This window comes from Macaca nemestrina, chromosome 11 (assembly GCF_043159975.1).
Source record: "Macaca nemestrina isolate mMacNem1 chromosome 11, mMacNem.hap1, whole genome shotgun sequence".
NCBI lineage: Eukaryota > Metazoa > Chordata > Mammalia > Primates > Cercopithecidae > Macaca > Macaca nemestrina.
The window spans coordinates 71,096,546-71,120,755 of NC_092135.1; the positions used below are offsets into that span (position 1 = coordinate 71,096,546).

General features: G+C 38.2%; 2 protein-coding genes across 10 annotated transcripts in view; one reads left to right on the plus strand and one right to left on the minus strand.

Annotated features, from left to right (window-relative positions):
- MAP3K20 (mitogen-activated protein kinase kinase kinase 20) overlaps positions 1–24,210 on the plus strand; it is a 193,917-nt gene that overhangs the window by 128,086 nt on the left and 41,621 nt on the right. For 3 of the 4 annotated variants that reach the window (XM_011743951.3, XM_011743952.3, XM_011743953.3), the window contains 2 exons: positions 5,906–6,012; positions 13,044–13,179. In XM_011743951.3, coding sequence (XP_011742253.2) covers positions 5,906–6,012; positions 13,044–13,179 — 243 coding nt within the window. Of the gene's footprint in view, positions 1–5,905; positions 6,013–13,043; positions 13,180–17,087; positions 23,101–24,210 lie in introns of those variants that run through there. The other variant, XM_011743954.2, reaches the window with a different exon arrangement.
- Positions 1–24,210, minus strand: part of LOC105483227 (la-related protein 7-like) — a 45,653-nt gene that overhangs the window by 1,725 nt on the left and 19,718 nt on the right. For 4 of the 6 annotated variants that reach the window (XR_003018370.2, XR_011609859.1, XR_011609862.1 and 1 more), the window contains 4 exons: positions 11,642–11,773; positions 10,186–10,404; positions 8,577–8,694; positions 3,371–3,475 (listed from right to left, as the gene is read on the minus strand). The gene's annotated coding sequence lies outside the window, so the exon portion shown is untranslated. Of the gene's footprint in view, positions 1–3,370; positions 3,476–8,576; positions 8,695–10,185; positions 10,405–11,641; positions 11,774–23,766; positions 23,889–24,210 lie in introns of those variants that run through there. The other 2 variants (XR_003018369.2, XR_011609860.1) reach the window with 2 other exon arrangements.

A 24,210-nucleotide genomic window follows, 5' to 3' on the forward strand; every position in this document is an offset into this window, starting at 1 on the left:
TTCTGAAATTTCTCTTGCTTGGCTTTCAGTTTTTAAAACTTAAGGTAATAAAATTCATTACAAAGCAAAGCTGGATTGATGCCTCTGTAAGCCCCAGATTAACTGTTAAGGTTTTCTGTTGACATCTGCTTAATCTTGATCTCTAGAGACTTATTATTAACTCATTCTTATAGCACGCTTTGACATTCTGGATTCAGTAAAAATAATTTTATTATTTTGTTTTTAATTTTTAGTAATAACTATTGCACCTGTATGCTATTGAGATGGCTGAGACACAGTACTTATAATATGCCAGGCACTGTTTCAAACACTTTATGTATGTTAACTCATTTGTTCCTCAGAATGTCTCTATGAAATACATGCCTCAATTATCCTCATTTAACAGATGAAGAACCAAGACATACAGAGGTTACATCATGAGCTCAAGGCCACACAGCTAGTAGGCAGTAGAGCTGGACATGAACCCAGGTAGTAGGGCTGGACATGAACTAGGTCTGGCACAGTCCCTGCTCTTAACCAGTGCACTGTTTTGCTTTTCTAGCCAAAGAGCAGACAAAAGTAGCACTTCTAGAGCATCTTGATATGTACTCCCTGTCCAGCTTCAGTGATGTGTTTGAGCTCCACATTAGAGTTGGAGAAATTCCAAGGCTTAGGCTTTCATGCGCTTATCACATTTGAGCATGAAGGGCTCATATCCTTTCCCTGCAAAGATGATTTTAAAAGACTCTCACATACATATGGAAATATTTACAGATGAAATGATAGGCTAGTCTTGGATTTGCTTCAAAATAAAGTGAAGGGAAATGGATGATGGTATAGATTAGACAGGATTGGCCATGATAATTTTTGAAGCTGGGTGATAATATATAGAGGTTCATGATATTGTTATCTCTACTTTTGTGTATTTTGGAATTTTCCATAATGAGTTAAAAATAAAAAATATTCTCACAGATTAAACATTAGAATAAGAAAGCAGTTACACTCAAAGGAACAAAAATTTTATGGTTTAAATCTGTCCAGTTTTTTGTGGAAATAGAAGTATTACAACTGATCTTTTAAACAGAGACTAAAAAGAAAGACTAAAGAATCAAATTTCTTACTGAATTTAAACCCTGTTCCAATCTGACCCCCAAGAAGAATGGCCATAAAATATTGTCTGTTCTTCTACAATCTGTTTCTTTAGTGGGAATAACTCAGAAGCAGTTGGTGACAGTGGAGACTGGGGACTATGTTAGTATAACACAGAATTCATGTTGATTGTTCATAATGTTTCCCAACACATTGTTCCGCACTGAGCACAAAGTGTAATAATGCAGCCAACAAGGCAGCAAGTGACCAGTGCTATGAAACCTATTCACTCCACATGCTCCTTCTTGACTTGGCTTAGCTTAACTTGGAAGAATTTGTTGCTGGTTCTCCCAGCAACAAACTGTGCTGTGTACATGTTGCAAAATCTTTGCTTTCACTCCCATTCTTTAGACTTCCCTTGCCTTTTTTTTAAGTAGAGTCCTAGATATTCCTAGTATTATTTTTACTAAAGAATCGTGTTTTTAAACTGTGTTAGTATTTTATTTAGGATTGTTGTTCTTTTTATTAGTATTTGATGACACAATTGCATGGTTTTTAAATGGTCTGCCCTACTCCGATTTAGGCCCTATAATTTTTAGTACATGATTTTGCAGAATAGGGATTTTTAAGCATTAAGAGAAATGCCTATACTTTGCAACTAATTCAGTAGAAACTATAAGCAGGTATTTTCAAGCTTGCTTTAAAACATTTATTTTATACTGTTAAAATGGTATCATACTACCCCTTCCCTGTCCTTCTTACTAGTTATATGTCCATTGTGATGTGTAAGTCATTTTGGACATATGTTTCTCTGTGATGCATAAATAGAAATTTTGCCTGAAATTATTTGCATTGAATTTGATTATTGCTACTAGATCTCTATAATTGTGATTATATTTCAGTATGCAAAGCAAGTTTTGAATTTCTTAATTGGGTGCTCAATACCACATTAATTAAAACTCTAAGAATGTACATTTACGGTACATTGATTAAATTTTACTGTAAGCGCCTTACACAACAAGAACATTAGGCCCAGTGTTGAAACCATGCAGGTATGTCTTTTATATGTGGTAAGCTAACCCTTCTTTAGGATCAAAGAAATCTTGCGTTCCAGCCACATGAAGTATAAAGGAAGTTTAAGATTGATTTTTAGTTTCTAAATCCATGACATTTTATTCTGATTAAACAATGACATGTCCCCTGTATTTGATTTGGTTAAATACCTGGCCACAGCCCACATTTCCAACTCTCTCATTGCTGATCTCCTCTAGACACACTTACATACTTTCATTCCCAAACCTGTTGTCTTCGTTCTTTTCTTTCTCCTCTGAATATTTCATCATCAAGTCTTCCTTGATTATTCTATTTATCCCACCTCAGGCTTAGCACTTCTTTTCCTAAACCACAGTCTGGGCCTTACCTGGTACAGCTGTATTTTTAAAGATATATTTTCTTCCTAGATGTACTGAAGCTTTATAAGGGTGTAGAGGTAATTGTTACATGTGTTTCCCTATCGCACATTACATCAGTTTGGAAAGTGGATGCCCAATTTGTTGTTGCTTGAAGTAGCCAGACCACAGTACATTTCCTGAGAGGTACATCATTTTCTGGCTAGAAATATGTAGCAGTTCAATCAGAAGTTAGTGCCAGTCCTATGCACATATGTACAGCAATAGTTAATTAAAGTACTTTCTTTTTTTTAAAGTCCTTAGATTTTTAGAGTATTGACATCTAGATTAAAATATTCAGCCCACCTGTAGAACTGGTGTTCTTTTGCAATGAGGGTCGGGGCGGAGGTGGTGATGTATGCAAGAGGAAGCTGATATTACGTAAATGTCAAGTCCTTCTAGTGGCTTACAACAGGTGCTCAAAATATTTTATTGAAGAGAAGGAGAAAGAAAGGAAAGGTGGGTATTGGTTCAGGTCCTAAAATGACATTTCCAAATAGGGAGAAAAATAAGTTGGCCTGGTGCGGTGGCTCACGTCTGTAATTCTAGCACTTTGGGAGGCCGAGGCAGGTGGATTGCCTGAGCTCAGGGGTTTGACACTAGCCAGGCAACACAGTGAAACCCCGTCTCTACTAAAATACAAAAAATTACCTGGGCGTGGTAGCACGCACCTGTAATCCCAGCTACTTGGGAGGCTGAGGCAGGAGAATCACTTGAATCCAGGAGCCGGAGGTTGCACTGAACCGAGATCGCACCACTGCACTCCTGCCTGGGTGCCAGAGCAAGACTCCTTCTCCAAAAATAATAATAATAATAAGTTGAAGTCATAAATTCAATAGGAAGTAGTGTCTTACCCTTACGTGATAAAAGATGTTGAAGAGTTTAGGAACAGAGCCCTTGGTTCTGTAACTTCCTGTGTGATGCTGGGCACTTCCTGCTCTTCTGAGACTTGTCCTTACCTATAAAATGAAGATAACAAATACAGAAATAATGTATGTAGATGCTTCATAAATGGTCCCAGTTTTTATTTTAATTTTTTTGAATAAGCAAAATAATGACTAAAAGGAACGTAATCCCCTTCAGAGGAATTTATATGAGATCCTAGACCAAATATGTATTCTGTAACCACAATATTCATAGAATAGTATTACCACAAAAAATCTATATTGTTATCACCTCTTAAATGTTCACTTTGATAACCTCTATCCAAGAGTAGGTGCTGACTATAAAATTAAATTTTTTCTAGGGATGCTGGTCATCCAATTACAGAAGAGTTTCTACCTTATTTTAAGAATGATTAAATGTAGGGAAATTATTCTTTAAAAATTCATTAGCTCCTCCTACTGCTTTTCCTTGCAAAATGAAAATCCTTTATTATATAATTAGCTCTTATGCAAATGATTTAAAACATTTTTCTGGCCAGGCACAATGGCTCATGCCTATAATCCCATCACTTTGGAGGCTGAGGCAGGAAGATCACTTGGGACAAGGAGCTTGAGACCAGCTTGGGCAAGAATGCGAGACCCCTCTGAACAAAAAACTAAAAAATTAGCCAGCCATGGTGGCAAACACCTTTAGTCCCCACTACTTGGGAGGCTGAGGCAGGAGGATTGGTTGAGCCCTGGTGGTTGAGGCTGCAGTGACCTATGATCACACCACTGCATTCCAGCCTGGGCAACAGAGCAAGACTCTGTCTTTAAAAAAAAAAAAAAAAAAAAAAAAAAAGGCCGGGTGTGGTGGCTCATGCCGTAATCCCAGCACTTTGGGAGGCCAAGGCGGGCAGATCACGAGGTCAGGAGATCAAGACCATCCTGGCTAACACGGTGAAACCCCATCTCTACTAAAAATACAAAAAAAAAAAAAAAAAATTAGCCGGGCATGGTGGTGGTTGCCTGTAGTCCCAGCTACTCAGGAGGCTGAGGCAGGAGAATGGCTTGAACCCGGGAGGCAGAGCTTGCAGTGAGCCAAGATCATGCCACTGCACTCCAGCCTGGGCCACAGAGTGAGACTCCGTCTCAAAAAAAACAAACAAACAAACAAAAAAATCATTTTAAAACCCGATACGTGCTGGGAGAAATTAAGAGGAGGACAAAGTTAAAGAAGATAAATAGAACACTTTTCAAGCTTCCTACTTAAGGCATTTTCCTCTTTGCTTATTAGAAGGCTTAATATATATCAGTAACATTTATCTATGTATGCCCTTTTCAAGGAAAGACACAGACACACACATGCACACAAGTGCCCTTGAAAGAGAATAATAATGGCAGAACTCAATGTATATCCTAGGTTTTTATATTTCTGAGAAATGGAAAAATTGCTTTTCTTAGTAATGTAGGAAGCACTTAAATCCTGAGAGCAAGCCACGTCAACATTGTTTCTTCTTGTTTTTGTGCTCTTAAATTAAAATGCATGTTTTAATTGCTGCAACTATAATTTGTTCAGTAATGGTGTAATTATGAGGCATGATGAAGAGAGAATGTGCATCATCCTTTTTATTATCTTTCTCTATTTTTGTTTTAACCTTTTGTCTCAACCTTGGCTAGAGTCTAAAGAGACAGACTAGAATAGTTCTAGTTACTGCTAGCTGAAGAAACACACTTAATGCTCATTTCTAGTGAACAATACCTTACAGTGTCTTAGCACTAAAGCCAATTATAACCGAAAATAAATATTGAGAACAGTGAAGTTATGACAGCTTTAAAATTGGGGGATTTTTTTTCTTTTTTTTTTTTTAACTTTACTTTTAGGGTCAGGGGCACATGGCCAAGTTTGTTATGTAGGTAAATTGTGTGTCATGGAGGTTTGGTGTACAGATTATTTCCTCACCCAGGTGATCAGCATAGTACCTGAATTTTTTTTTCTGACAAACCAATTTGGAAAATTCTATTAGTTCCAATAGATTGATAGGTAGATTTCCCCCCAACACTTTATCATAAAAATTTTCAAACAAAGAAAAGTGGAAAGAATTTTACAGTGAACACTAACATGCCCACCACACACAGTCTACCGTTAACTTTTTACCAGCTTTATCATGTAGGTTTTTTAAAGGACTTCACTGTTTCCTTTTAGGAGTTCTTAATCATAAATAAAAGAGAGAATTAGTGTTCTCCCTTCCTGGAGAAAAACATGAATTATCCCAACCTTAGGCCACATGATAGAAAAACAGCATCTGAATCTCTCCATGTGAATAGTTCACTGAGAATAAAGAATACAGTTCCCTAAACCTGAGTGACCTGATGAGTGTAAAATAACTACATCAGGACATTGCATCATGTTTTATTTTGTTATGGTGGGTTGAGTTTATTACTATGCTTGTAGTATCTACGTTTTCTCTTAAATATCTCCTTTCTTAAGTCCCAACAAATGATTACTGATTTTCTCTTTTTCAGAAACGGCCATCATTCAAGCAAATCATTTCAATCCTGGAGTCCATGTCAAATGACACAAGCCTTCCTGACAAGTGTAACTCATTCCTGCACAACAAGGCGGAGTGGAGGTGGGTAGCCCCGGCACCAGGCCACAGCGTCTGGCTTTGAAAGACCATCACTCGTCTCAATGAAGAAGAGAACCAGAGATCTGAATGACAGTCCTGATTTCTGAGCATAGTTTAGGGGAGAAATAAAAAAGGTTTTTTTATGATTTTGGAAATCTTATAAGTCCTGAATTTCATAAGTAAGCAAGAAATAGTGTTTCTCCAAGCTTGTTGCCTTATTGAGGCCGGGCACAGTGGCTCACGCCTGTAATCCCAGCTCTTTGGGAGGCCGAGGTGGGTGGATCTCCTGAGGTCAGGAGTTCGAGACCACCCTGACCAACATGGAGAAACCCCCGTCTCTACTAAAAATACAAAAAATTAGCCGGGTGTGGTAGCACATGCCTGTAATCCCAGCTACTCAGGAGGCTGAGGCAGGAGAATCACTTGAACCTGGAGGCAGAGGTTGCAGTGAGCCGAGATCTCGCCATTGCGCTCCAGCCTGAGCAACAAGAGTGAAACTCTGTCTCAAAAAAAAAAAAAAAAAAAAACATTGAAATCATATCTTCTGAGACAAAAGATGGTTACCAGACATTTCTCTGTGTTTATGCTTTGTTAGGAAGCTTTGTTCTCTGTTCCGTAAGAAACAGGAACACTGTTTACCTTGAAATTTGCAGAGCACTGTGTCTGCTAGTGGAGGGGGACAGGGAGACTATAAAAAATACTCTTAAAAGAAAACTTTGGATGCCATAAATACTTTCAAAGCTTGTTGAATAAACTTAATAATGAGAAAATTGTATGAGTGGAAGAGTAAACCCAGGATGAAACATTTGAGCCAGGTCACATGATGTATGAATATAAATAGCATGTTTGGAAGCTAACATTATTCCCCGCCTGACTCAGCAGAGATTTAGGTAACTTCATCTCTGCTCCTGATAGCCGTGGGCAGTAACATGACGCCTTACGCCATCTGCTGATGCCAAATGAATACTGCATGCACTTTGAAAATTACTGCGTTGTTTACTCCTGTTGCTAGATACTTCTTTGGGCTGTTTGTTGTTTTACAATAACCTTATTTGTTTTTATTCCTTTGAAATATCTATCTAGGGCCAGTGAGGTAAATGAATTTTTATTTAGGGATACAAAAATTATACAGTGAGCTCAAGTCTAGGTATAACAGACTTTTTTCCTGGGCTGAGATAATCAACAAAACAAAACATGTAAGTAATATTTGTTTTTTGCAGTAAGAGATGAGTATACATGTCATCAGATCACTCTCCTCTCCTTTAAAATCCATATATGAGTTCCCATTGCTCTTAAGACAAAGACCAGAATACTTGGCACAGTGGCTCACGCCTGTAATCCCAGCACTTTGGGAGGCCAAGGCGGGTGGATCACTTGAGCCCAGAAGTTCAAGACCAGCCTGGGTGACAGAGCAAGACCCGGTCTCAAAAAAAAAAAAAAAAAAAAAAGGACCAGAATACTTACCAAGACTCACAAGACCCTCAGTACTCTGGCCTCACCAGCGTCAGCTTAGGATCATTCTTCCCTTAATTTCTGGCTTTCAGTCCCTCAACCAATGCATATTTCTCCCCATTCAGGGTCTTTACAAGCACAGTTTCCTCTCTTTAAAACTTATCCCATTTCAGCTGTGAACCACGCCTGCCGTCACACCCCACCTTAACTCCTGTTCATCATTCACATAGCAGTTGAATAATACATCTGCAGGGAAAGGCTTCCTGACCCCAGGCCAGATCAGGTTCCACTTTATGTGCTCTGACAGCATCTCCTTCATAGGCTTTACCGCTATTGGAATTAAGAAGTAATTTGGCAGTTAGTTGTTTAATGTGTGTGTCACGGGCTGAAATGTGAGAGAGGCAGACAATCACGTTTGCTCATCACTCACAGCATCAAAATGTGCCTTGAACACAGCATTTGCTTAGTAAATATTTGGGGAAGCAAGAGAGAAAATTACCATGGTGGTAATAATATAAAAAGAGATTGTGATATTATACAAGAGAATATAAATATGTAAGTTAATTTGTTTGCCATGACAAAAGTACTTCTTATATTCATTCATTCATTCATTCATTCATTCATTCATTCTCCATTCATTGAACTTCTGCTGGTGTGAGAACAACTGGTGCCATTCTGGTACTGGGCTGTAGCAATGAGCACAAGAGTCCCAGGGCACATGGAGCTCTCCAGCCCAAGTGTCCAATGTTAAACTATTAAATATATTCAAAACGATCTCATTTCTATTTTGACAAGTATCATGACAGAGAAATATACTAGAGAGCAGATAACCATGAAATCTGATCTAGTCCAAGGACATGGTAAAAGGATTCTGGAGAAAATGCTATTCGATCTATTATCGAAGGGATTAGTAAGATTTTAATACCAAGATAGGGAGTCTTTTAAAGTATGTCAACAAGGCCAGGCGTGGTGGCTCACACGTGTAATCCCAACACTTTGAGAGGCCGAGGTGAAAGATTGTTTGAGCCCAGAAGTTTGAGACTAGCCTGGGCAACATAGAGAGACCTCATCTCCACTCACAATAAAAAAAATTAGCTGGGCATTGTTACTCTAACCTGTGGTCCCAGCTACTCGGAAGGCTGAGGTGGCAGGATCGCTTGAGCTGGGGAGGTCGAGGCTGCATTGAGCCGAGATCAGGCCGCTACACTCCAACCTGGGCTACAGAGTGAGATCCTATTCAAAAAAAAAAAAAAGAAAAGAAAAGAAAAGAAATGAGAAAGCTGTGCAAAAATGTAGGGACACTTCTTCAGCAAAGCATCATTGAGAAGGGTAAACCAGAAATGGTATAAAGTACAATAGAGAATAAAAATAAATTAAAAATGATTATATCTCCATACACAGAGTAATAAGGTCATTCCTAAAATCACAGGTCTGATAAATGATTTCAAAGTAGAGCCTACAGTCTAGTTTGTTTAGAATGATTCTATTTTTTATAAAATATATTATTGTGTATATGTACACAGAGAAAAGTATCAAAAAGTCAGTGTTATCAGTGGGTAATGGAATTATACAGAGTGTTTTTTATTTGTATATCTTTATTTCCTACTTCTTCCACATTAAACATGGACTAGTTGCATGATAAATTGAATTTTTAAAATGCTTGAAGGTGAAAGTGAGGGAAATGAAACTGATGATTGACAATGGGGGAAAAAGGAGGTAAAATACAGTGACGTATTTTATTAAAAGGAATACAGTTGCCTAGGGGGCCTCCTCATCTTTCAAGAACTGTTAATCCTGTTCTGAGAGCTGGAGAGAGAATATATATCCTGACCCAAACCAGTAAACCACAGTTTGAGAAGCAGCAGAGCTGTTTTCACTGAAGTAGGCAATTGGTTAAAAACAGAGAGGACTATAATAGTAATTTTAATAATAATAAACACAGTTGTCACTTATTAGGTTTTTACCAGATGCTTGTACTTCATTTAGATTTTCTTTTTTAATCCCCATAGCAACCCTAAATTATATCACAGATGCAAAGGTAAATTGAGTAACTTGCTCAAAATCATACAGTACTGAGAACAGAACCCAGGACAGAATACAGTAACAGAACCTGGGTGGTCTGGTAACACAGCCTGCCCTTGCACCCATGCTGTACAGTGCGGTTACTAGACTTGTGGCCATTGTCATGCTGTCTTCTCATTAGTATGCAATATTCACTTGACTGAATTCCTTTTTAGCTAAGAGAAATATTATAGGGCATGATCATTTTAGGTTATTAAGGTGTCTAACTCAATATGTAAACTCCTGAAAAGAATTATGTTTTTTTCAGATAATCTCAACATTTCAAAAGACAACACATTCGAACTACTTCCTCTTCCCCCCCAACTTTTATCTAGTGTCTGAAACCACATGACTAGTGTCCAAAGAGTGTTTTAGTAAATTAGAGTCACAGTGATCACAGTGAAGCCTGATTCCAATCCTGCTGTGGTGTTTCTGGCAAATGATTATTTTCTGGTAGAGCTTCCTCTACACATAGACCAGATGCAACTTGTATTTTTAGAAAACTGAATGGTTATTCTGAAAACTCTTTTTAAAACTACATTATTAAAAACCACATAGACTATGTTCTTTCCTTTGACCTAATAAATGATAGGAACAAAATCTAATGTCAGACTTTTCCTTATTCATCAGACCTTCAGCTTGTTTCTCCTCCCATTGACTTACTAGCAATAATGGCAATAAGCATTAAGAACAGAAAATGTGTCATCCTGTGGGTCCTGTTTTGGATTTTCATTAACCATGGTAATTGTCTGTAGATCTGTGGCAACCTGCACTGAACGAGGCATGCAGTGTTGTGATGAGCGTTCAGATCTGTGTCTCTTGGCAAAACACTTGGTTGGTTGTGTTTCCCGTGGTGACCAAAGTACTCTCACCGTGACATGCCTTCTTAAAAACAAAAACCCAGAGATCAAAACATGTAACCTTTGCAATTTGTGCAATGTTAGCACAAATCATGTAATATATAACACTACATTTAATAAACAGATTATACATTTATCATGTAATATATACGCTATATCACTCTTTTTACAAATTGACCTTTTATTTCAAAGTAAGTTTCTGTCTGATGAAAGAAGATAATTACAGTTCATTGCCTGTTTTTGGCATATGGAAAATTGATACTAGTTGACATTGACCTTGATTGGATTTGGCTTACGAGAAGACCATAATTTTCATCAACTAAGACATTTAAACTATATTTTTAGAACAAGAAGGTTATATAAATATATCAACAAATGCATTTGATACAAAACAATGCACCAAAAAAACCAAGGAAGCAGCTGTTTTTATGTCGTCCCCGGGTTGGGGTCACGTCTCTAATGGCATATAACCTCCCACACGATTTCAGACTCGGCAGTGTCGGGAGTGCTGTTGGAAAGCTGGGCCTGAGGAGACAGATTGAGGACGGAGATTTACTCGGTGTTAGTTTCTGTGTCACAGCTTCCCGTCCATTTAACTCTTGATCCGTTTTCCAGAAGTGCTCACAATCGCAGTAGGCTCCCAGAGCTGGAACTTGAGATGCATCTTTGGCTTAAATTATAAGTGAAATAGAATGTAGTGACCATTTACCCTGGTCTAAAAGAACATCAGTGAGATTAGTCTCACTGGCAGGGGCGTGGGGACTGGGTTGGCAGAAGCGCCGTGTAGACGCTGGCCCAGGCCTCTGCCATCGCACACTGAGCCCGACCAGCTCCCACCACCCCCTTGCCGCCTACTGACCGCTTCACCAACTGAAGATGGCTCACTCTTCTTTTTTTATGACAAAAATTTACCCTAAGGTTTTTCACGCTGATTTTTTTCCCTCAGTCTTCCATTGAAAAATAAAAACTTCGTTTATGTGCATAGTCATAATATTTTTATCCGAAATATCAGGGATAAAATTTGGATTTTATGGTACAGTCATAATTCTGAAAGATGGCTGAATCACTGCCTTCTTTAGGGACTGTAATATGACTTACAGCCTTTTATGATTTTTCAAATGGCACCAGTAAAAGGGATGGGTGTTGATATTTGTGGGCGTCGCAGCAGAGGCTTCTTCCACCTGATTGCTGCCTCCCTTGCTCTGAGGTGCATTTCGGACAAGTAGGGAAGTAAAGTGTTGAGCCAAATCCAGACCCACCTCCATACCTGTGCAGAGTTGGATTTTGCCAGTGAATGTCCAGAACTTTTTGTTTTCATTCATTTGGTTAGTATCTGTAAGAGCATTGGAATGTTCCAATAAGAGTAAGCTGTTTACTTACTGTTATTCTCCCTAGAAAGAAAAAGGCAGACTTTGGTTACATATATTCATTAACTTAGATGTGGGGGCTTCTACCTTCCATAGTCAACATCTCAATCATGATTATGCCGTCGCAACACAGGACTGCCTCAGCGGCACCTGGAAGCAGCAGCTGGCAGCACCCAGCAGCTATTCTGCGATAGTCACCCAGTTCCCATCTTCTGCATCCTCCTCTCCAGTGCCTTCTCTAGCCTTGACTTCCCTCTCCCTCTCCCTCATTCTCTCAGTATTGTTGCTTACTTACAGGCTTTTCAGAAACTCAAGGGAAAGAACTTCCAGTTCTGAAAACATAAATTGAGACTTAAACATTGCGACAGCCCTAAAGGAGAAAACCGTTTGTGCTGAGCCATGGTACCAGTTCCACTTTCTGTGAAGGACAAATTTCTGTAACATAGCATGTGGTTCCAAGTGGTGAGGTTGGTTGGCCTATAGACACTAAGGGAGATAACTTCCTTTAAAAATTATGAGAATTAAAAGGAACCTTAGAGTTCATCTGGCCCAGGGTTTTCTACATTTGCCTGATTGTAAAAATTACTCGGGTCTTTTATAAAATAATGAAAATTCCAGGGTCCCACCCAGGCCTACTGACTCATGAGCTCTAAGGAAGGGTCCTAGAAATCCATGTTTTGTTGGGTTCTGGTGTGTGGTTTTTTAAAAAACAAGTTGCCTATGTAAGTCTAAGGATCAGGCAGGTAGGGGAACCCTAATGTTCTATAACCACCACCCCTTACAACCAAGGAAACTGAGTCAGGTTAGTCAATTGATTGCTTGGGTTACTCAGCCAATGAGTAGCCTAAAGTGTCATCTCAACCACTTACTGATGGTGTGTTAACACCTAACTTGAATATCATTTTCCCACCTAGACTATGAGCATAATACCTGTTTCTTGGGACTGTTATGGGAATAAGATGAGATCATGGATAACAGCACTTACAAACTGTAAAGAGCTAGATAAATGTAAGCATTTACTAAATGGTTGTACCAGGACACCCGCGCCATTGCTTATGCTGCACCCCAGTGGCTCTTCAACGCCTTGTTGAAATATTTTGAGCTTATATTTTCAAGCTAGAAACTACCTCTTGATATTTAAGGACATGAAAGATTCCTTCTCCTCCGGCAGCTTCCTGGTTGATTTTAAAGCACCGGCATTTGTCTTTTACTTTGATTAGCATTCTGATGGACCCACTAAGCGCTTGATGTCTCTTAAGTCAAGTTGAGACTTACACCAGCTATCCCTGTGCAGGTGCGAAATTGAGGCAACTCTTGAAAGGCTAAAGAAACTAGAGCGTGATCTCAGCTTTAAGGAGCAGGAGCTTAAAGAACGAGAAAGACGTTTAAAGATGTGGGAGCAAAAGCTGACAGAGCAGTCCAACACCCCGGTGAGTACCCTCCCCCTTCGCCGTCTTTCCACATGCTGCTTGTAGGCTGCGCGGCTGAGCATGGCAGCATGGCACCTCTTCCCCTGCCTCCCGCTGCCCCTCCTCATTTCCTGCCTCGCGCCTGTGTATCAAAGGGCCGGCGTGTGGACTCAAGCGGCGTTCATACCTAATTTCAATTAATAAAATGCCAGAGATTTAAAAGAAAAGCTTATCCTATTTCTGGCTCCTTCCTTAAGAACTGTTATTCTGTCAGTGTGTTTGTATATTAGAATTACAATAATAAAATCCGATGTATTTTCACACCATCTGCTCAATCTCAGAACATGCACCTCGGTGCTGATTAACTCCTTCTAGTCGCTCAGTCATTAATAACTGTAACTCCAGCAGCTCACTGACTAACAGAGTCTTTGATGTGTCAGAACTTAACCATGTTTTCCTTCTAAAATGGAGCTAACCATGATGACATGCAAATGAGAAGCATTAATATTTCGTACTCAATTTAGTGTTATGATCAGGGGCAGCAAAATATTGGAAAAAGATTCTCTCTGGACAAGCTTTCAGTATTTATTACACCTAGGCAGTATCTTGTTTTCTCCCAAGTCTTGTATTTAGAGGAATATAAAAATTCTTTTTAAGCATTTCACTGGTTATACAGTAACCTTGAGCTTACATGCTGATATGATATTATTAAAGTCTAATCAAATTTCAGCATTCTTTCCTATTTTAAATGGCATAACATTTTCAGGAATTAAGTATACATTTATAATTGTTTTTTCCCAGGGTTTTTAATGGGCAATATTTGTTCAATTAAAATTACCCAAGTAATAGTAGATTAAAAGTAAACATATATTTTAAATTCATTTTTGATAGTTGCTATGGTGATTATGCCAAAAAATACTGGAATGCCGTTCATTTTGTGGTCTTCAAAAAGCTTTCCTGTCTTTAAAAGTCTTAATCTTCATTAAGCAGCCAGTGCCCAATTGGAAAGTATTTTCCAATGTCTAAGGAATAAAATAGTCTGTCTCCTTCCCAACTTGTGTGGAGAAGCAACGTGATATCCAAACAAGGAAAATACAATGAAGCTAAATGTTTACTATCAGATTCAATTTGGAAAAAAAGGACTTTGGTTCTCCAGGGAATTCCAAAATGAACCAAATTGCTATCCATAACACTACCATGGAACATTTTTAAAGTGCCACTTTTATCTGTGAATTTGACTTGGCTGGTGAGAAAATGATGAGGGAAGTTTCCTGTTCTGGCTGACGTGGTGTCAGCAGGCAGCCTCTGAGAGCCTCGCTCTAGGGATCTGCACCGGAGCAGTGCTTCTCCCAGAGCTCATGAGGGACAGGAGCAAAAATGTGACCTTGTCCCTAGAGCACAGCTTCTGAAGTCTGCAAGGTTTTGTTTTGTTTTAAAATGCATTGAAATCTAAAGCCGTAAAAGCGTTGCATGGCTTGACTCTTTCTAAATGTAGTATTGTAAGAAAAAACTTGAGCCATTCACATATGCTTCAGAACCTTTCTTTAGTTTATTGGCATCAGTTTTGCTAAGAAACGGGCTGCCTTGCACATAATTATTGCTCTTAGTAACATAGTTTCATAATAAATAATAAAACGCTCTGCAGTAAAGCTCTGTGTGCTCGGTAGGTTGCCTGCTTGAGTTTTTAACCCCATGAAACTTTCTGTGAAGGAACTGCTCTGGGGACCACCATCTAACAATGGACAGCCTGTAGCACAATCTCAATGAGATTTTCTTCTTTTTTTCCTTATGGGAGATAAGTTTTCTTTCTTTACAGTACTTGCTTTTAATGTCTCTTCTGCTTAGAGCTGGTATTTCTGAAGGAAAGAAAGTTTATGTTCAGATATTTTCTTTTGTCCTCACATCAGTTTCTGTTTAGCTTTAACTGAGATTTCTTAAGAGAAAGATGAAATAAACCTTTTAAAAAGGAAGTGGCTGGAGGTTTAGACTTCCTGTATGTGGCCTTATCTTAATTATGTAAGTTTAACATTTATATAACTTCATAAAAAATTGTATCATTCGATTAATTTCAAGGGCACTATTTTCTTTCCTAAAACTAAAACATTAGTTAAGGATATTTGGGGAGATTAATCCTTTATGCATAAATATGGATAATGTTTATTTTCTAATTATAGTTGAAGCTTGATGTAAGCATTTTATTTATTTTAAGAATACAGGCTTATCTGAGAAACATTTATAGAGATCTTTAGAGTCAAACCTAATATGAGGAATGACCCTCAAAATAATACAATGAGCCACAAAGAGTTCCTGAGAATATCTTAAAATTGAAAACAAATTTCAGAAGCTGAGAAGTTTGACTGCCAGGGAAATAACATCCTGTTTCCAGTGTTTAAGGATCTAAATCAATTATTTTCTTCTATATAATGGATACTTTTCAGTTGAATGATATGAAATTAAAGTTATTGAACTAACAACTCCAGGAGGGTTTTTCCCAAAAGAGCGAGCTACTTTTTAAAAACTCAGCTCCAACTTCAGTTTAAAAATTAGGAAATTAAGGCCAGGCACGGTGGCTCATGCCTGTAATCCCAACACTTTGGGAGGCTGAGGCAGGTGGATCACGAGGTCACACGTTCGAGACCAACCTGGACAACATAGTGAAACCCTGTCTCCACTAAAAATACAAAAAATTAGCTGGGTGTGGTGGCGGGCGCCTGTAATCCCAGCAACTCGGGAGGCTGAGGCAGGAGAATTGCTTGAACCTGGAAGGCGGAGCTTGCAGTGAGCCAGGATAGTGCCACTGCACTCCAGCCCGGGAAACAGTGCGAGACTCTGTCTCAAAAAAACAAAAAATATTAGGAAATTGATCCTGAATATTAGGTACCAGAATATAGAGGTCATCCCAGTATATTATTTGTACATTATTTATCATAAATGTATCCATATTGAAACTATGCCAAAAACATAAGCCTTGATTTGCTTGTTTCTCAAAAGAAGAGGCAGTAACATTTTTCATATCCTAACAGTTTTACCCCTGAAATGGATATGCCCAAACATTTATGGGAATAAGTTGGCTGTTCAAAATAATTACATAAAGTAGAAGATAAATGTCTGTGACCACTGTGAGCGGTGACATCTTAAGAAAAAAGTTCTGTCGAAAGAGGAAAACTTGAATATTAGAGCATATTAGAACAATCTAAATTAACACTGTTTTCCTCCTTTCTTCCCAGTTTTCATGTGTTTACATACTTACGTCTAACTTAAATGTGAGAGACAGCATCTAGAATTTGTTCACAAGTGAATTATTTGATAATTTGAATCAATAGTATTACAGCAGTTCTGGTTACAATAAATAAATAAGTGGAAGCAAGTGAATTCTAGACTAAATTTTAGTGTATATTCAGAGCACTAATCCAGATAAAAAGGTAGTCAACAACCCACATTTCCCTAGAACTGTATTGACTGCTGAACTGTTTTTTGTGCTTCCTCTGAGCTTATCTTTTAGGTATAAAGTTTCTTAATTTTTCATTTGAGAATGAATCTCTGCTTAATTTCTTTTGTAAAAAATATAATGGTTAACTAAATGTTTTCTTGTGAAAGTGAAATTGGGAAAAGTTAAGATAAATCCTAAAAACTATTTGGTTTTAAGCAAAATGAGGGCTTAAAACTTGCAACTTCTTTTCCATTTGAAATTTGGCTTGCTGTGGTGCTTTGCAAACTTTTGGTTGTGATTTATCCTGTCAGTCATTATGGCAAATATGCTGGAGCCAAATCTGCCATTAAATACATTCTCACATAATTCCCTACATTCATTTATTTCACTAATCATTTACCTCCTGTGTAGTGCCAACTAATTTTGTGGTATCTATTTTCCTGATTTAAATTGGTCCTAATTTCTCTTTTTACTTCTGTCCTTTCTTCCCTTTTGATAGCTTCTCTTGCCTCTTGCTGCAAGAATGTCTGAGGAGTCTTACTTTGAATCTAAAACAGAGGAGTCAAACAGTGCAGAGATGTCATGTCAGATCACAGCAACAAGTAACGGGGAGGGCCATGGCATGAACCCAAGTCTGCAGGCCATGATGCTGATGGGCTTTGGGGATATCTTCTCAATGAACAAAGCAGGAGCTGTGATGCATTCTGGGATGCAGATAAACATGCAAGCCAAGCAGAATTCTTCCAAAACCACATCTAAGAGAAGGGGGAAGAAAGTCAACATGGCTCTGGGGTTCAGTGATTTTGACTTGTCAGAAGGTGACGATGATGATGATGATGACGGTGAGGAGGAGGATAATGACATGGATAATAGTGAATGAAAGCAGAAAGCAAAGTAATAAAATTAAAAACGTTTGGAAAACACAAAAGTAATTTGTTTATCTCAGTCTGTACAAAAACAAGTAAGGAGGCAGAAAACCAAGCACTGCATTTTAGGCCAATCACATTTACATGACCGTAATTTCTTATCAATTCTACTTTTGATTTATTTTTGCTTACAGAAAAATGGGGGGAGAATTAAGCCAAAGAAGTATATTTATGAATCAGCAAATGTGGTGCCTGATTATAGAAATTTGTGATTCTATATACAATATAGGACTTTTAAAGTAATGACATTCTGGCTTTTTCTTTTTTAATGAGTACCTTTTAGTTTGTATTTTACTTTATTTCCTTTATTCAAATCGTTTTTAAAAACGTACATATTGAACAAGCACTCTTAACTCCTAATTGTTCTTTGACACATAGTATTCCGTGACTTACTTTTTTTTTCTTATAGCAGTACACTATAATATCAGAAATGGTTGGCCTGAGCAACATAGTAAGACCTCGTCTCTACTAATAATTAAAAAATTAGCTGGCATGGTAACACACACCTGTAGTCCCAGATACTTGGGAGGACAAGGCAGGAAGATTGCTTGAGACCTAGCCATCAGTCAGGGCTGCAGTGAGTCATGATGGCACCTAGCCTGGGCAAGAGAACAAGACCCTGTCTCAAAAACCAAAAGAAAGAAAGAAAGAATTGATAGTACAAAATCCAACAACAAAAATACTGAGATGAAAGAAGGTTATAACAAAATGCTCTTCAGAAATACCTAAACGCTGAGAATTTTTAGTACTAAATAGCACAGCTGCTCAAAGTAAAGCCTGAGCAGTGTTCTCAGTAGTGTATTTGAAGGAAAAATACTCTGATTTGAAACCAACAGCTGCAAACTTTCATACCACTGCTGGCCATGGAAGTTTCTTAACAACACACTGTCATTTAAGGCTGTGCTTGTGCTTTATACAAAGAGAAAGACGTGGTCTTAAGGGGATGCTTCCAGGGGGTTAATTCATGCCTCTCCTGGATTTTCCAGCAAGTGGTGTATGCGTGGTCGTTTGTTTTTTAGAGGGGCATAATAATCCTGGATTCTAAACATATGCTCAGCTATTTTAAAGAAGAAATTAAATATTATGAAAGAAATAGTAAAGATAAGTTATCCTCACTTAGGCAAAAACATAAGTCCTTTCCATATCAAGTTTAGCCTACCAGAGTTGTTTTTTGTTTTAACCCTGCTTAATAATGTTGGTGTTTTAGAAGTAGATACAGGCAGTGCTCTGAAAACCTGGCTAGCCAGGGATATTCTCAGAATTTTATCACCTATTTGTCAAAGCTTGTTTAAATTATAAAACACTTTTAATTATATATATTAAGAGGCAAAAGAACTAAGATTTGTTTCAATCTAAATTAGAAAGGAGTGTCATTATTTGACTATTAAACCAAAACATTTTTGGTTGTTCTTTTTATGGAAGTTTTAAGAAACGACATCATCATAGATATGACCTAATAGTATTTCTAACTATATTTGATCATTAAAAGCCTCTTAGAATTTGAAGCGTGACATGTTTCTAATACCCCTTGAGAGCTGAAAAATACCGCATAATGATCAGTATGCTGTGCCAGCTTCATCTGGGGAGAAATAACTAATAGAATGTTCTGGGTGTGAGGTGTACAGCAGCCTAGGTGGCATAGTGATGAAGAAAGGGATCAGAGTCGGACTGTCACTCAGAATCCTGGGCCCAGTTGCTTGACAACCTTGGGCAAATTATTTAATCTCTGTGTGTCTGTTTGCTGATCTTCCACATGGGAATAGTAATAGTACCTACTTGAAAGGATCATTGTGCGGATGAAAAGAAATAATATATGTAAAGCACTTAACACAGCACCAGGCTCATGGAAAGTGGCTAGTTAATGTTAGCTACTATGAATGGTGCCAGTGAAGACACTGAAAAATAAGTGATTTCAGTAACCTTCCGGAAAACTATCAGTTTCAAATAATATTTTCTCTGTAGTATGAGATGAAATTAAAAGTGGATAGCTTTCAGGAAAGATAGAGAGAACATTCTTAGAATGTAAGCTAAATAGATTTCTTCTGTTGCTCTTTGAAAACTATGAGCCCTGGCCAGGTTAACCTGGTCTGAGGTGAGACTAAACGCAGAAAGAGCAGACAAAGCTTTCCCTAAAAGATGGATTCCCCCACATACCCATGCTACTAGTTTCTCTGTCTATTCACACACGTATACAAATACAGGAACACAGCCTGTCTGTGCTCAGACATAGAGAAGTACTACCTGACTTGAGTCAATGCACCCAAGCAGAAAAGCTTGGAGTAGAGTAGAAGGGAGGGCTTGGGACTCCTGTCTTTCCGGCATGCCCTGGGCTGCAGTGGTCAGCCACCTGAGGAGAGAGCCAATAGCATGGGGTTTACAAGGCAAAGATATAGTCATTCATTCAACACATATTCATTGAGCTCCTTCTCTGTGCCAGACACTGTTCTGGATGATAGCTAGGTGAAAATCTTTGCACTCACAGAGCTTACATGCCAGTGAGTAAAGATTGATGATAAATAAAGCAAATGCATCATATGTTCCCATTTGATAAGTATACGCCAAAAAATGAAGCCGGGAAGGAGGATAAGGCCCATGGGTGAATGTTGAGGTTTTTAAAGTATGATCAGGAAAGGTGCCACTGATAATGTAACATTTGAGCAAGGCTGAAAAAGGCAAGGGGATCTCTGGGGCTAACTTCGGGATCTCTGCACTTTATGTAAGAATGTAAACCTCGCTTCTCATTTAAGAATGAGCAGCAATACATTTAGAACATATGAACTGAATGAAATGGATTTTTTTTCTTAATAAATCCATATGATTATACATAAAGTTCTGTTGCATTAATAAAAGCAGCCAAATAGGGCCAAAGAGAAAAATAACAGGACTCTATACTGGACCTAACTTTATCATTAATTAGGTAATATTTTCCTCATTTCTTTACTGCTGCTATTTTCCTCACCAGTATTCCAGAGATGGTTACAGGTCAATACTCTACCACCAAGAACCTGCAAGGATTTCGAATACAGCAGAATTGGCCTCGGTGAAGAGCTTAAAATTGTTCTCCTCGTAGAACCGGACTATTGATCATTACCACGTGACATTGGCTCTATTACTTTCTGTTCCAAATCAATGTCCTTCTAGTGGTTTGAACATGTTAAAACATCCCTGAAATCTCAATCATATAATCAGAATTTTATAGTGTTCTCACTCTATCTGTAAAGATCATTTGGAAGACTTTAGACTCTATTAATTTTTAAAAGGAATGTTTATTAGCCATATGCAGAATTTCTAATGATGATATTAATTATACAGCTTCTAATTCACTTTTCAGACCAGTTTTTGAAATGGCCATTATCAGTATTGGATTTAGTTCTAATTACTTGATTTACAAAAATGTACATTTAGAAAGAAAAGGGTTAAAAGAAACAGAAACGTAAAAATTCAAAATGAGAATTAAATTTCTCAATTGTTGTAGTAATTATCAGGGACATGCAACTGAAAATGTCTCACCTTTCATCTTTTTTTCTTAATTCATAAAGTTATCTTGCAGAATTTGATGAGACCCTCCTAGTCATTCTCAACTGGGGTACTGCTGTCACCTAATGGTGTTTGAGAGTGTTGGGGCTAGGGCACATTTTTGGTTGTCATAGCAACTGGGATGGCATTTGGTGCCCAGTGCCAGGAATAGTAACATTGTGAATGCCAGGGACAGTTTGCTTCGTAAAGTCTTCCATCCAAAGGGGGCTGGGCACCGTGGCTCACACTTATAATCCCAGCACTTTGGGAGGCCGAGGTGGGCAGATCACCTGAGGTCAGGGGTTCAAGACAAGCCTGGCCAACATGGTAAAACCCTGTTGCGACTAAAAATACAAAAATTAGCTGGGTGTGGTGGCACATGCCTGTAACCCCAGCTACTAGGGAGGCTGAGGCAGAAGAATCACTTGAACCGGGAGGCAGAGGTTGCAGTGAGCTGAGATCGCACCACTATACTCCAGCCTGGATGACAGAGTGAGACTTCATCTCAGCATAAATAAATAAATAAATAAATAAATAAAACCCAGTAGCATTGTCCCTTCCCCACTGACAAACTTATCAAATCCAGAAGCTTTAGAGTTTCGTGTCTAATTATTTTTCTCCTAAACGAAATCACCCAAGTCAAAAAAAAATGTATTTTTAGAATTACAGCAACGTACAACCTGAATTTTGTGAGTTTCGTGGCTTTATCTTAAAGCAGCATTTCCCTACGGGGAAATGGTTTCTTTCTCCTTAGGAATGCTGGTGGCAACTTGATGAAACAGCCAAATCCACCGGGGCAGGTCACTCTCCCATTACACTGATTCCACAATAAATAGAAAAAAAAAAAAAAATCTCATTGAGGTAGCTGCAATTCTACAGGCTAACTTAAAGCCTCCTTTTTCTACCCATCATTTTTGAAAGCAAAATTACATTTGACTATTTTACATAACCAGTGAAAAGGAGTTGAAAGCATATAGCTCACTGTTTTTGATGCTCTGGAAATGTTGAGGGTGGGTTTTTAACCAGTGATTTTTAACATACAGTGAATTTGTTAGACTTTTAAACACTAGCTAGGGTAGTCAAACTTGATCCCCATTAAAAATCAAGGAATTGGGGGTGGGGGAGTGTTTAGGAGTGATCCAGAATGACTTCTCCCAGAATTACTGTGCATATAACTTTATTTTTCAGTTTTCATTTGAATGGTAAGAGTTTTATGAAAGACGGTTTTAAAACTTATTCTGAGTTAAATATTAATACTTAAAAAATTTTATTGTACTAGACTTATTGCAGCCTTTTGAAAGTAGCAGAGTTTCATCATACCACATATATAATAGAGCATACATTTTCTATAATCAGGCACCTTTTGCTGCTTTTGAGTAAGACTGTTTTCCTGTTTAGGTGTTAAGCATTGCCAGACATACAAATCTATTCTCTTCTCTCGATTGTAGCGTAGCCTGACAGCTCTAGATACAGCATTTCTCTGATGAAAAATGAGTGTCTATCAGGACATCTAGAAGACTAGCCATGTTTTCTCAGACTCCACCTTTGTTTGCACTCTGTTGCCTGTGAGGAGCTTCCTGGCATGTGATTATTTACTCCAAACTAGAGTTCCAAGCACCTACATTAACTATTTTATATTGTGTGCAGAATAGTATATCTATTAATGTCAGAAATGATACACTGCACATACTGCTTTTGCACTCTTAAAATTTTTGTACTAAATAATAGAAAATATTTATATTCTTTGAGTGTGAGCTTTGAATAGATGGCATTATCACTTTATTGTTTTTTTAACAAAAACTTTTTCTCAATTATTCTATTGCAATGTTATTCTGAGCAAGTCCTATGCCAAATATCTTGTATAATGTTTGTATGGAAGATTAAATTTTACTCTTGTGTGGTAAGACTATTCAGTTACTGATTTTATAGTTGGAATTTGATATTCCAGCACAAAGTCCACAGTGTATTCAGAAATCCAAGTTGGTGTCATACATTTCATTTTGATGTGAACTTTTCTTTGCTTTCCTTTGTTCTAAGACTCCATTTTGCAATAAACGTTTTGACAGTAAATCCCTTTGTTATGTGTTGCTGTGTATATAAGATCCCCGTTAGATTGGATTCCCAACGTCCTTTGAAGGAATTGTTGTCACACGCATGGACTCAAGTGTTAGCTTTTCTCTCCTAAAGTCAGTGGGAGTGTAAATAATAAATTTGTAAAGTGATGAGACAGTCATGGGGTGGATTTTTTTTATTCCCCAAAGAAAGAAAGGCTTAGAACTCATCTTACAGCAGATACACTGATATGTTAACAAGGTACAGAAAACATAAAGGAAATGGTAAGCCACTCTGTGGCTGGAGATCATTAACTCTTATCCCCTGTCTTGCCAAATTCAAACCGTCATGAAGCAATGCCTGGCTCCAGCCTTCCTCTCACTGATCTTTGCAAGCATTGTGCAAAGAATCCTGCTGGAGTGAGCATCCAGCTGAATGAAGCCAGCGCCTTTCCCTAGGCATCATATTGGAGAACCATCCTCAGTGTGCAACCAACCCCCTCTCCTTTTGACATTAAAACCAAAGATTCTGGTTGTGATTAGTTATTTCATTTACAACTTCTATTCTATTCAAAAAATACTTATTTCTCAATTTTGTTTAGCACAACATTTGGGAATTTTATAAAAATAACACTACACATCCCCTCCCCCCATCCCAGTTTCTATAAAAGTGAGCCATGATGCAGGAAAATATTTCTGTAACTCAGACTGTTGTTTCTTGAACGAACCAAAAAAGTTCCATATTTCACGTTTGCTTCTGTGATAGGAGAAGGGAATGGCATGATTCTGCAGCTGTGTCCAGCTGCCCTGTGAAGAGACAAAATTGTCATATATTTTCTTTGATCCAGTTCAGCTTTAGATTCTGTTCCTCAAGTCTTTCTCCTTTCCCCATTATGAAAGCAGGTGACTGTGTGTGATGATTCCTACCCACCTCAAGTGTTTCCGAGAGGGCAGAGGCAACCCTGGAGGGAAGGGAAGCACATGCAGGTAGCAGAGTATACTCAGAACAGGATTGATTTCAGTGTATACTTTATGTCCTGGCAACTTGTCTATAAATACGGAAACCCTGCACATTCATGTCCATTTCAGTAGTGGGTTTTTCCGCTTGCCTCCCCACTCTGTCTGCCTC